Source organism: Taurulus bubalis (genome assembly GCF_910589615.1).
Source record: "Taurulus bubalis genome assembly, chromosome: 4".
Classification (NCBI taxonomy): domain Eukaryota; kingdom Metazoa; phylum Chordata; class Actinopteri; order Perciformes; family Cottidae; genus Taurulus; species Taurulus bubalis.
Genome location: NC_136592.1, coordinates 10006995 through 10019593, shown reverse-complemented (window position 1 = coordinate 10019593; position 12599 = coordinate 10006995). Strand labels below are relative to the sequence as shown.

The 12599-nt window shown below is 41.8% G+C and overlaps 1 protein-coding gene across 1 annotated transcript in view; it reads right to left on the bottom strand.

Moving 5' to 3' along the window:
- Nucleotides 1–12599, bottom strand: part of LOC306735724 (protein diaphanous homolog 3-like) — a gene marked incomplete at both ends in the record, with an annotated part of 144443 nt that overhangs the window by 129991 nt on the left and 1853 nt on the right. The window contains 3 exons of the mRNA XM_079217260.1: nucleotides 7431–7535; nucleotides 8290–8472; nucleotides 8870–8902. Of these exons, the coding sequence (XP_079073386.1) occupies nucleotides 7431–7535; nucleotides 8290–8472; nucleotides 8870–8902 (321 nt within the window). The remainder of the gene's footprint in view (nucleotides 1–7430; nucleotides 7536–8289; nucleotides 8473–8869; nucleotides 8903–12599) is intronic.

Genomic DNA, 12599 nt, shown 5'->3' with positions numbered 1-12599 from the left:
AGAAATCAGCTTGTGTCACTACCAGCAGAAATAAATAATCCCTGGCGTGCCAAAACTGCAAAAACAATGGAACTATGCCCAGTCTGGCTCTCCCCTGACATCTAAAGCCCAAATCTATGATATCAATAAAAAAAACACTTATCCTAATCATCAAAGAATGTGTGATATAATCATCCTAAGCACCTCTATAGCCTTAGAAAAGGGACACTGATCATGTGCATGTTGAATGAAAGCCAAGAGAACAAAAAAAAAAAAAACTTCAGCTCCAAGTCTCTGGTGACATTCAATGACTACTGAATAGCTTGGTATCCAGTTTGAACCTGTGGAAAAAGCAAAAAAAGCGTTGCCACTGGTTTAGCCCGATGAGGTTCTGCATCAGTACCACCAGGCATATAAATGCACCCTCCTTCCAATCAGCTCGTGGTCCAATGAATCGAGCGCTCCTCGGCAACAACACCGCCACCCTCCAGTGTCATCAATTTGACCCACCACCTGCCTGCATACAGGCCCATCAACGATACAGTGAGTGTCTCTTTTGGCCTACTGGTAATGATAAAGACGTGATGATGACCAGCCCGTTCGTTTCTCTGCATCTCTAAAGGCCTTCAGCAGTCGAACCAATAGGAAACCACGAGTGCTGCTCGTGGCCGCAACAGTGAGGTCTGGTTTTGGCCTTTTTCTCGCTACAGGAGATTTAGTGACAGCTTGTTGGCCCGACCGCTGTAACCAGAGGAGGTGTGAACCCACCGGCAGCCTCTGCCTCAGCCACATCATTTGCTCGAGAGCATCCCAGAAAGTGTTCCCTATGAGCCTTCTACTCCTTTATTTCCAATAGAGGCTATTTTTTCAACTTCATAAGAGCTCCCGTGCTATTAATATGCTCCCTTAAGGTGTGCTGACCTTGAAGGTGGGCTCGCCATTAGATGACAAGTTGCTTCTCGGAATTTAGCTCTATTTTTCCTATTATTATTTTGATATCTATTTTAACTGATAAACTGATTATTGGCATTAATCGGCCAAAATAATATTGTCGGTTAACGGTTAAACAGTTGATTATCAACATTTAGTTGTTCAAAAAGTACTCAGTGGTCAGCACACTCCGTTGACGTTGTATAATGTGCATTTACCTACAACTATGTATTTGTTTCTCTTTCAATGATCAGCTCCTTCAACAATCAATCACTGTAATTGAGGTCTTAGCCACGATTGGAATTTGGGAGCCAGTAGACCACAATTTATGTTTGATCAATGTTGAGCCAATAAGCCCCTGCCTCATGTTTTCAAATGCTAGCTGATTAAAAGTCTCTGAGGCTTGCGAGCAGCTCATCCCGAGGAAGTCAGAGGTGAACTGAGCTCCACTCTTTGGCTGGTTCACAGAAAGTTTTGTGCAAAACATGAATATTTTGAGGACATCCACTTGATTTATCAAAGTAAGACAGGCTCATATCAGCATTGGCATTAGCTTTAGATCGAGGACTGTGGGTTTTGATCCACATCTATTCCATTGAAACTGCAAGTAGAGGGAATCTCTTCACAGGTTTACAGAAGAACAATTATAGAAACCAATAAGTAGAGCAGAGGCATTTCTGGAAATAGTTTCCACGTGTTTTACAAAAGGCAACACAAAGTAAAACACAATCTCCTACCCAGCAGGGGAACTGCAGACAAGTCAACACAGCGGGGTCTCCAGTAAGTAGATCCATTTTGGTTATTTCAGGACAAAAACTGCTACACACCACACTTAACTATGTCAGCAAGGGGCATACATCAATTTGGATGCAGTATTAAAGGGTTGATTGGCGAAGCCGTCTTGTAGTTGAGAAGGGTGTATCAGGAATATATTTTTTTTTTGTGGCTCAAGTAAGAGAAATGTAACAGGCAATTTGTCGCTGAATTAAGGTTCCAACTCATCAAGACCCAAGCTAGGTTCCCGTGTTTTGCTTGCCACCTGCTGATTAGTGTGAAGGGGGTTGTCCTTGTCCTTGAATTATTCTCATCCTGGCCCCATCCCTACTTCATCACCTTCCGGCAGCCTTGCTGGGACCAAACCCATCTTTGAAGTCCACCTTCATTTTTATGTCAATAACCCATTTGTAAAGTTTCTCAAGGGCATTTTGGATGATTTCGGCACCATCGCAATTAGTCCTTTTTTAGGCTGAATGACTTATTCACAAGAAACTTATAAGCACATCTCTAGTAATCACACGTTTTATAGTGGTGCTTTTATGTTTTCCGAGCTTTCAATTCAATCAACTAATCTAAGTCCCCAAATTTGTAGGAGTGTTAGTCGACTAAGAATGTCTTTGGTCGAGGACAGCCATAGTGATCAGCTCTAGTGCCTTTACAAGCCACCAGAGCTCACCACTGTGCATGTTGCACTGGAATGTCTTGTTTCGTCACCCACCCCAAGAAAATACAAGAACTTTCTTGTAAACAAGGACAATGTGCACCTCTACCCTACTCCCACCTCTTCTAAAATGTTTTCTTCATGTTGCGAGCCTCAGTTTAGCAATACATTGCACATGGCCAGTTAGACACCATTGGCTCAATTAGTATGTTTATAAACAAATATAACATGAATTATTAATATTGAGCATTACTAATGCAATGGTTTAGCACTGTGACTCTGTTGGCACAGGTTGTTGATGTAAGCTACATTTTTAATTTGCCAGAGCATATGAAAATTAAAAAATGCTTGTGCAGCCGTAAATCTGCTTAACTGAGTATCTTAAACGTACTCTCACACTATATTAAGTCAGTAATTACTGATATGAGAGAGATACTGTATGTCTCCATGCTTATTTCAAAACGTTTTAAACATAATTGACCACAACTTGTGTAAATGTAGCATTTCATAAAAACTGGTGTTTTGAAGGATTTTAAATTTGTTGCTATTTTGCCAGTGGCAAAACAACATTTTTTTTATTTTTTACCATGCAGGTAAACAAATCTAGTTATACAAACAGGCTGGTCCCCATGGTAACTAGAGCTGGACCACCTCGGGCGACTTTGGAGAGATGTCTGATGAGAGCAAATTTTTGCAAGACACTGTGCCAACTTGTTAACCAGAAAACATTCATACAAGTAAATAAAAACATGTAAAAGGATAATCTCAGCTGTCAGCAAACAGCATGTGTTAAGATATGGGGCATTCATTACAGTTGATTTAAGTTAATATGTGCCATCAGAAAAAGGTTATTCAAAAGCCTCTGTTACATGAAATCAATTTTAAAAAAGCCTCAGGGAGGCTGTTTTCATTATTATTCAATGAACACACTCTTGGATAGATATTTAATGGAGTATCACCTGCAAATTGTAGTCTTTCAATATTATTCTAGTCTTAAGGGGAAGAAGAATTGATGTAAAGCATGGCCATTTTTTTCATGTGGAGGTCCATAGTTCTGACTTCTTAGGAGATGAAATTGTTTTTCTCTAAACACCAACAGTTTTATCACCCTTCATCAAGATCTGTCCTTCTTTGAGGGCGAGTAAAAGAATAGCTTCGGGCTAAATGTTGAAACTTTGAAGGAGGACCAATCAACCATGAAGGCAAACTCACGAAATTGAAGCAATTGCCTTTCAGCATTAAAAATTGTTATTAAGAATTCATATCAAACCTCATCCATTTGTGTATTACTCAAAAGCATCAACTATGTATTTTGTAATGCCCTATTAGCCAAAAGAAACAGAACTCAAAGATGAAAATCTATTTTGATCACCTTTTGGGACAAGATGAGCAAACCAAAAGAGAAAGAGAGAGAGAAAGCAACAGAGAGGGACATAAACTCAGTAGTATGCATCCAGGGAACAGGAAATCTATTGGGTTTATTTGGATATTAGTTAGTGAGCCCCACCCGTCCACAACATAAGCAGACCTTCACTATAACTTGATGACTGGGATATTTTGTAAATTCTTACAAAGTACCATGTTGACATCCTGGCCTCTTAATTTAACATTTAAATGACTACTCTGCTCCTCCAATGAATCGCCACCTTAACGTGGTGGAGGAGTTTGAGTGGCTCAGTGATCCTGGGAGCTATGTTGTCCGGGGCATCAGCCCCTGGTAGGGTCTCCCAAGGCAAACAGGTCTCGGGGGAGAGCCCAGACTAAGGGCGGTTAAAAAAACCCCGATGAATAGCAGCCCACGGTCTGTAGCTACCTCGCCCGGACAAGGGAAACCGGGGCACCCTCCCGGAGCCAGACCCAGGAGGGGAGCTCGTCAGCGAGCGTCTGGTGGCCGGGCTTTCGCCCATGGGGCCCGGTCGGGCTTAGCCCGAAGAAACAGCATGGAGCAGCAGTCACCCGCGGGGAGAATGATCGGGGTCGGGTGCTATGCAGACCGGGCAGCGGGCCAGGCTCGGAGCTGTGGCCGGAAGGTCATCGGTGCTTGTCGTGGCGGCAACCCTAGAACCCGGTGGTGAAGGGAAGCTGTCAAACTGCAGAAGGAGGCCTTTCGGGCCTGGCTGGCCCAGGGGTCTCCTAAAGCAGCTGACGGGTACCAGCAGGCCAGAAGGGCTGCAGCTGCGATGGTCGCGGATGCTAAAACTCGGGCATGGGAGGAGTTCGGGGAGGCCATGGAGAAGGACTTTCGGTTGGCCTCAAGGAAGTTCTGGCAAACCATCCGACGGCTCAGGAAGGGAAAGCAGGGGCTACCCCAGGCTGTTCTCAGCAGGGGGGGGGGGGCAACTGCTGATCCGGACTGGGGACATCGTCGGGCGGTGGAAAGGGCACTTTAAAGGAACTCCTAAACCTGGCCAACATGTCCCCCGGAGAGGGGGCAGCGCCGGAAGACTTTGGGGTGGTTTCACCCATATCCCTGGCAGAGGTCGCTAAGGTAGTCAAAAAGCTTGGTGGCAAGGCGCCAGGGGTGGATGAGATCCGCCCTGAGATGCTGAAAGCGCTGGACATTGTTGGGCTGTCTTGGTTGACACGCCTTTTCAGTGTCGCATGGGGGTCGGGAACAGTGCCCATGGACTGGCAGACCGGGGTGGTGGTTCCCATCTTCAAGAAGGGGGACCGGAGAGTGTGCTCAAACTATCGTGGCATCACACTGCTCAGCCTCCCGGGAAAAGCTTGTGCCAGGGTGCTAGAAAGGAGGCTCCGACCGCTAGTCGAACCTCAGATTCAAGACGAGCAGTGCGGATTCCGTCCCGGTCGTGGAACAGTGGACCAGGTCTTTACCCTTGCAAGACTACTGGAGGGGTCCTGGGAGTTTGCCCAACCAGTCTACATGGGCTTTGTGGACTTGGAGAAGGCTTTCGACTGGGTCCCTCTGGGGTTTTTGTGGGGGGTGCTGCGGGAGTATGGGGTGCCGGACCCGTTGGCACTGGCCATCCGGTCTCTGTACGCCTGCAGTAGGAGCTGTGTTCGTATCCTCGGTAATAAGTCAGACACGTTCCCGGTGGGTGTTGGCCTACGCCAGGGCTGCCCTTTATCACCGGTCCTGTTCGTGACCTTCAAGGACATGATATCTAGGCGCAGCCAGGGGGCGGAGAGGATCCGGTTCGGGAGTCTCGCGATCGCCTCTCTGCTGTTCGCGGATGATGTGGTCCTGTTTGCCTCCTCGGACCGTGACCTCCAGCATTCACTGGGGCGTTTTGCAGCCGAGTGTGAAGCGACAGGGATGAGAGTTAGCGCCTCCAAATCTGAGTCCATGGTGCTCTGCCGGAAACCGGTGGATTGCTCCCTCCAGGTGGGGACAAACTGCCTACCCCAAGCGAAGGAGTTCAAGTATCTCGGGGTCTTGTTCACGAGTGAGGGTAAGGTGGAGCGTGAGATCGACAGACGGATCGGTGCGGCTGCAGCAGTAAAACAGGCGCTGTACCGGTCCGTCTTGGTGAAGAGGGAGCTGAGCCGGAAGGCGAAGCTCTCCATTTACTGGTCGGTCTACGTTCCAACCCTCACCTATGGTCACGAACTCTGGGTCGTGACCGAAAGAACGAGATCTCGGATACAAGCGGCCGAAATGAGCTTCCTCCGTAGGGTGGCCGGGCTCAGCCTTAGAGATAGGGTAAGGAGCTCGGACACCAGGAGGGAGCTTGGAGTCGAGCCGCTGCTCCTCCGTGTCGAAAGGAGTCAGCTGAGGTGGTTCGAGCATCTAGTCAGGATGCCTCCTGGACGCCTCCCATAAGAGGTTTTCCAGGCACGTCCAACTGGTAGGAGACCCCGGGGAAGACCGAGGACACGATGGAGGGATTATATCTCCCGGCTGGCCTTGGAACGCCTCGGGATCCCCCAGAATGAGCTGGAAAGTGTTGCGGGTGAGAGGGAAGCCTGGGTCGGCCTGCTGAACCTGCTGCCACCGCGACCCGACCCCGGATAAGCGGCTGATAATGGATGGATGGATGACTACTCTGTTAGATATTCCTTTTCTCATTATTATTATCATCTCAGGAGTTTTACAAATGTGCAGATGTAGAACATCTCACGCATGGTCAGACAAATAAGATTGCACTCCGTTATTTTTTATATTGAATAATCAAATGCGAGACATAACTTTTCATTGAAAAATGCATGATAGAGAGAGAGATAGATATATATTAGGGATGGGCACGTTAACGCGTTAACGTTTGCTGTGTTAACGCGTTAACTAACTATTAACGCCGTTAATTATTTGATCGTGCGTTAACTCGTTTTTTGCATTGGTAGGGGCTTAATGCTGCCGCACACAGGTGCTGAACTTTACACCTCTCCCAGACGGCGTAGTTCAGACCTGGGCATCTTACGGCTCTTCCAGTCCGGCCCGCGTGAGGTCAATCAAAAAAGAAAAAATAAATAAATACACGCCATAAATGCAATACAACGGCATTGCTTTTACTTTGAAGGTGATTTACTTATGCACGCACACTTCCGCAGCCTCAGCGTGTTGCCATCAGACTGAAGCACGTATTGTTCTGTAGTTTCTGTTCTCAGCGGCAAAGCACGTATTGTTCTGTAGTTTCTGTCCTCAACGAGCACAGAGCGATCACAGGAGCCTCGTGCTGCAGTGTCATGACAATGACAAAAGGAGGAGTGGCTTGTCCCTCACATGTTCTGTTAACATTACTTTAAAATAAAAGCACGCAATACACTAGTTTTTACCTCATTATTGAATTTGGCGCATAATGCGATTAATCCCAGAAAAACCATGCGATTAATCAGTTAAATTTGTTCAACTTTGCCCAGCCCTAATATATATATATATATATATATATATATATATATATATATATATATATATATATATATATATATATATATATATATATATATATATATATATATATATATATATATATATATATATATATGCCTAGAGAGCAAACAAAATGATACGGTCTTAAAAACACAAAACATTTGAACACATTAAATCATGTAACTATATAAAGTTAGGCAGCAAAACATCAATAAAAAAAAAATGAAGTTAAAAAATACGCATTTAAAAACTTACAGTTTTAGAGGCAGAAAAAATATACCGGATGACCATTTCTCTCTTTGTGTTGAGGTCCTTCTCTCTCAAAGGAGTCTTTTTTTCCTCACTCAAGTTCATGTCCTCCTGAAATAAAAAGAATGAAATATTCTTTTTTTAAATCTAATAAAAGATATTATTAGGGTTTTCACATTTTACCATAACCTTTTACCACAACAGTGTTGCATTAATGGTTGTAGCCATACCGCTGTTACTTGTGTCTACCTGTTGTGCTATTCTCAGACATATTGTTGTAAAGTATGTCTGGACATTGTCAGCCCCAAAAGTCTTAAGTCATTTGAGTTCCACAAGTTATCTATTGGCTCAATGACACACTTCCAAACTAGTGAAAACGAGTTGAAGTCATCTCCCAACATCTTTACAGCAGCGATATGCTGTTATCGAATGTCCTCTAAGAAAATAGAATAACAAAGAAAATCACAATCAGAAAAATCTGTTTGAGGAGTATGTGAGAATTTGACTGGAAAACAGGGTAAAAGAGTGTCTATTATTATTATTATTATTATCATCATTATTATAGCCATTATCCAGCCGAAATCTGTATCATTATGTATTATATATCACCAGAAGAAATAACTACATTTTAAAAGTGCTGCTTATTTATACATTTTCTGTATTTTTATTCAAATGTGACAAAACATTCAAAAGATGTTCAAAACATGAAACATGCCCATCTTGCTATATTCAGTGTTTCCTTTAACATCTTTATCCAAAACTTTCCCACTCAGTCACTTTGCATCACATGTAGGTTTCTCATTATCACACTACTATTTTTCTATGAAACCTTTGACTATATTGTACATAGTTAAAAACAACATACCATCATCTTTTCAAACAGAGCCAAGATCTCTTTCTCGGTGGTGATCTTTGATGAAAGCTCCTCAAACTGATGTGAGGTGGCTGATGAAGAAGTGGACCAGTCATTAGTATTGTGTTTTGAGTGCGATAAGGGTGGCCGCTCCTTTTTACTGCCGGGGATCCGAATGCTGGCAAATCTGTCCAGCTGTATAGACAACAGAAAAAAAACACAGTTAACACAGGGAAGCGTACACAAGAATATTCAGTGCCAAGTTGAGATACATTAAATATGTTTAGCGTATTTAATGTAGACAAAACCATCTATTATGAGTTAGATAAACAATGCCATTCGTGGGAACAAAGCACATACGGTACACCGAACATCTGTTTAACACATGTTGAGGAAAGACATGTAGAGTTAACAGAGACATTAGTAAGTGAGAAAAGCAGCAGTGTTGTGTGATGTGACTGAATCTAATGAAGATCCAGTTTCATTGCCACTCAAAATAAGCAGATTAGATGACTTTTAGTAGAGGGATGTTAGAGGTTGCAGAGACTGACAACCAAGGGAAGAGAAAGCACAGCAGCTTCTCGATTCTTACCACATCATCAGTGATATTCCTAAATGGTAAGTGCTACAAGGGGGGGGAGGGGAACAGAAAAAATAAAAATAATCAGGACACATGAAGTAAAATATTGTTCCAACCCTGATATTATTATTATTAACAACAGATAGACAGACACATTTTGGTTCTTTATACACTGCATTGCAAATGTGTGGCGTTTGTTTTCTTGCAGAATTTAGGTGCATTCTGAAAAGGTCAACGGTGAAGTGTGTTGCTTAGCCTCTACTTTGTCGCGCTCATCTTGAAATACAAAAAGAGAGATGCTTCTGCAATTTTTTCGAAGAAAGGACTTCAATCGTACTGATATCTGAGAATTGCAGTGGCCATCTCATTAACATACCTTCACCAGCGATCCTTTAGATTGCCATGCAAAGGGGAACCTGCTGTGATGTTAAATTAGTGGGCAGCGGCTATCAAGGCTTGTGATTCACAGGTTTTTAAAAAGAGAACCAATGTGTGCCAGCTGAATAAAGCCCAAACTGCCGCACATTCCCCAGGAGCCTGTACAACCATCACCAAGCACGGTGGGTGGGTGCCAAAGTTCTCCTAAAAAAAGAAAATCCTTTTGCAGCACCCAGTAGTGCAGTTTTAGCAGATTATTAAACATATGTGCAAATGTCTAAAACCAAATGGCGTGTTAATCAACATCAATGGCACCAGTCGTGTAAGCATGAATTGCTTCAAGTGCTCCAACAAGCCCTGTCTGAAAATTATAAAGGATATATTTGTGACATAGAGGAGATTGGCAGTTGGCCTGTTGTTATCTGTGCGCACCAGCTACCTCAGTGCCTGCCGAGCAACTTTTGTCTGCTGCTTTGTCTGCTCGAGCGGATTTTTTTGTTTGTTTGTTTGTTTGTCTTTTTTTTTTCCGTAGACTTCTTGGGAAAGTTGCCATCTGTATTTTGAACAGGTGTAACAGAGTCAAAAAAAGGCCAAAGGAATAATTCTAATAAGGAAAGGGAAGTCAATGCAGAAAATATGAAAAATTCAAAAAGCTGTCATATTGAAATGCTGAATGAAAAACCGACATGTAAAGGTTAGGATTCCTTCAAGCAGACCGCACAGAACCTCGGAGAAATAAATCAATACACACCCGTGTTTAATTAAATAAAATCGCCCGGAATAAAATGTGTCAAGCTGTCAATGAGCCATCCCCCTAATGAGTGTTCCGAGATTAACATCACGCATTTTTGTCCAAACTGTGCTCGAAAAGAAACAGACTGAAAGGTGACATGAGAAAATGTTAATAATATGTTAGAAGCCGATGTTTCTGAAATAAAGTTGAATTGAACTGATAAAATTACCCACAATGTGAAGAATACAGGAATTATTTTATCTCCTCTGATGAGCTTGACAATTGGTCAAACTAATTGGACTCAGCTGTCAAACGTTTACCTCATATGGCCGCAGCGTGACAGACTATGCAAAAGTAGGCATCTAATTGGAATAGCACTAACTACAGTAAGACGAACTCCAACGCGGACTATTCTTACTGATTTCATTCATGGGTGAAATGTTAAAAAGGGGTCAAATGCACCTAGAAAGGGGTCAAAATTATATAACTTGGATATTATGAAGTCAAATACAAGCGCATGAAAAAACGCAAGGGACGAATAAGCAATAAATCAACCAACAAATTGTGAAATAATTAACAAAATTCAATTCAGCGTTCCCACCCCGGCCTCTATTCTCAAAAACGTTTTCACCTTGCCCTACAACTGTTGCACACTTGTTTTAACATTCATTTGAATAGTACATTACACAAAAATGATAGGCTGGCTTTAAGAAACTTCATTATTATTCAGCCCCCAACAATGAGGGAATGGTGAAACTAAATTGATTTGAATACATATCTCTTTCAAGAGCAAACTGACTCTCTGAACACAAAAAGATGAAAACTGCACTTAAAGCTAGGGGGGGAACAGAAGCTAACAGCACGAGGAAACTCCTCTCAACAGCGTCCCTCAACAATTTAACTTCTAATTGTTATTCAAGTACTTGTTATTTAGCTCTGCTAAGGCAAATTATGGGGAAGGATGTCCTGAATAGTTAATTAAAACAGTAAATCCACCTGTTCTGTTCCTGCAGGATTAATGGTATGGAACATAAAAATGGCAAATATAAAATGAATGGATAGACATTATGCAATTCATCAAAATGTTGCTACTTCTTTTGTAATGACCAACGATGCCCGAGCAGCCGTTTGTGCCAGCTGTCGCACTCTAGTGCCCGGCTGTACAAGTCTCTGCAATGAAGTATAAAGTCATTGCAGCTCGTGGACCCAGCATGGGCCTTTAATATGCACACATCAGGATGTTCAGTTGGTACTTAGAGTCTTGTTCCATCTAAATCACAGCGCCAACAATCAGCATCTGGAATCCACAGGTGGCCTTCTTTGTTTTTTCCTTATAAACTTGAGAAATTGCAAATTATTTCTAATTAAAAAATTATTTAATTTCTGATTCTGATTCTGATCTGAAGTGTGTCAGGTAAGAAACACACCTGGTAACTAAAAAACTAACAAAACAACAAATTAAGTTGTGGCTATAAAGCTAGTTGGTTAACCAGCAATGTTTTTCAAGTTCTCACAATTGCAAATCTTCACAACAGTCATTTGTAAATATATCAGGGGATTCACTTCACTTTCCGCTATCACCTTGTTCATTTAATTAAACTCTGATAACATCTTTTTCAATTAACTGAGACAACCCCTCATCGAAAAAAAAACCTGCTGATGTAGAAAACACTGCACATGCAGTCCACAACAGAAAAGAGATTACTTTGTGGAACCCAACCCAAAACGGTATCCAATGTAATTCTTTATAGCCTTCATTAACAGCACTGATATCTGTTTATTTTTGTTATTCTATCAGATTTTTCAGTTTCAGCAATTGCACAAGCCGAAGGAAAGCAAATTCTCATGACAAGGCAGCGATTGAAACAATAGTGCACCACCATCAATTAGCAGTAATAAAAAACAACTTTGGTCTTTCAAGTCAAGATTTTAATTAACTTTTCCTTCAGTACTCCCCTTATAAATGTTTCACGAGTAAGCAGGTCACATGTGTTTAAATTTGCTGTAGCCTATATCACTCATAGTGCCACAAGGTTTTGTCCTCACAAGATCTAGTGAAGACTTTTTTTTTTTATCCATATACTACTTGTATTAGTATATTTTCTGTCAATCGACTAATTCATTAATATCCTACCAGTACCTCTACCATTTCAGCACTAGCTCACCGGCAGGTACTGAATAAAAAGCCAGTCAGCAAAGTAACTTTTAAGAAATAAAAGTCAATGAAGAAATTTGCATTTGTGGGGGAAAAAAATGCCGACCACAAGAAATGTTGGCAAAATACTACGCATGAATCACTTTTCATCAGAACCAGGTTTTTGTTTCACTTTCAGCTCTAACATGATATATATATATATATATTTTTTTTTTTTTTTTTGTTTGTTTCTTACCCATCTCTTTTCTGTTTTTCATGCTTTTATAAAAATAAAACGTCTCCTTTTCTTTCTTTTTTTTACTTGGTCTGTAAAAGGTTTAAAGTAATTGAATATGCAAATTAAGTGTCTCAATTATGCTAAATCTATTCCCAGATATTTATTTGAGCACCAACATTCAGTAATATTGCCCGTTAACACTAAAAAGATTATCCAACAATGAGTGATACAGAAAAAAGATAATAAACACATGAGATTA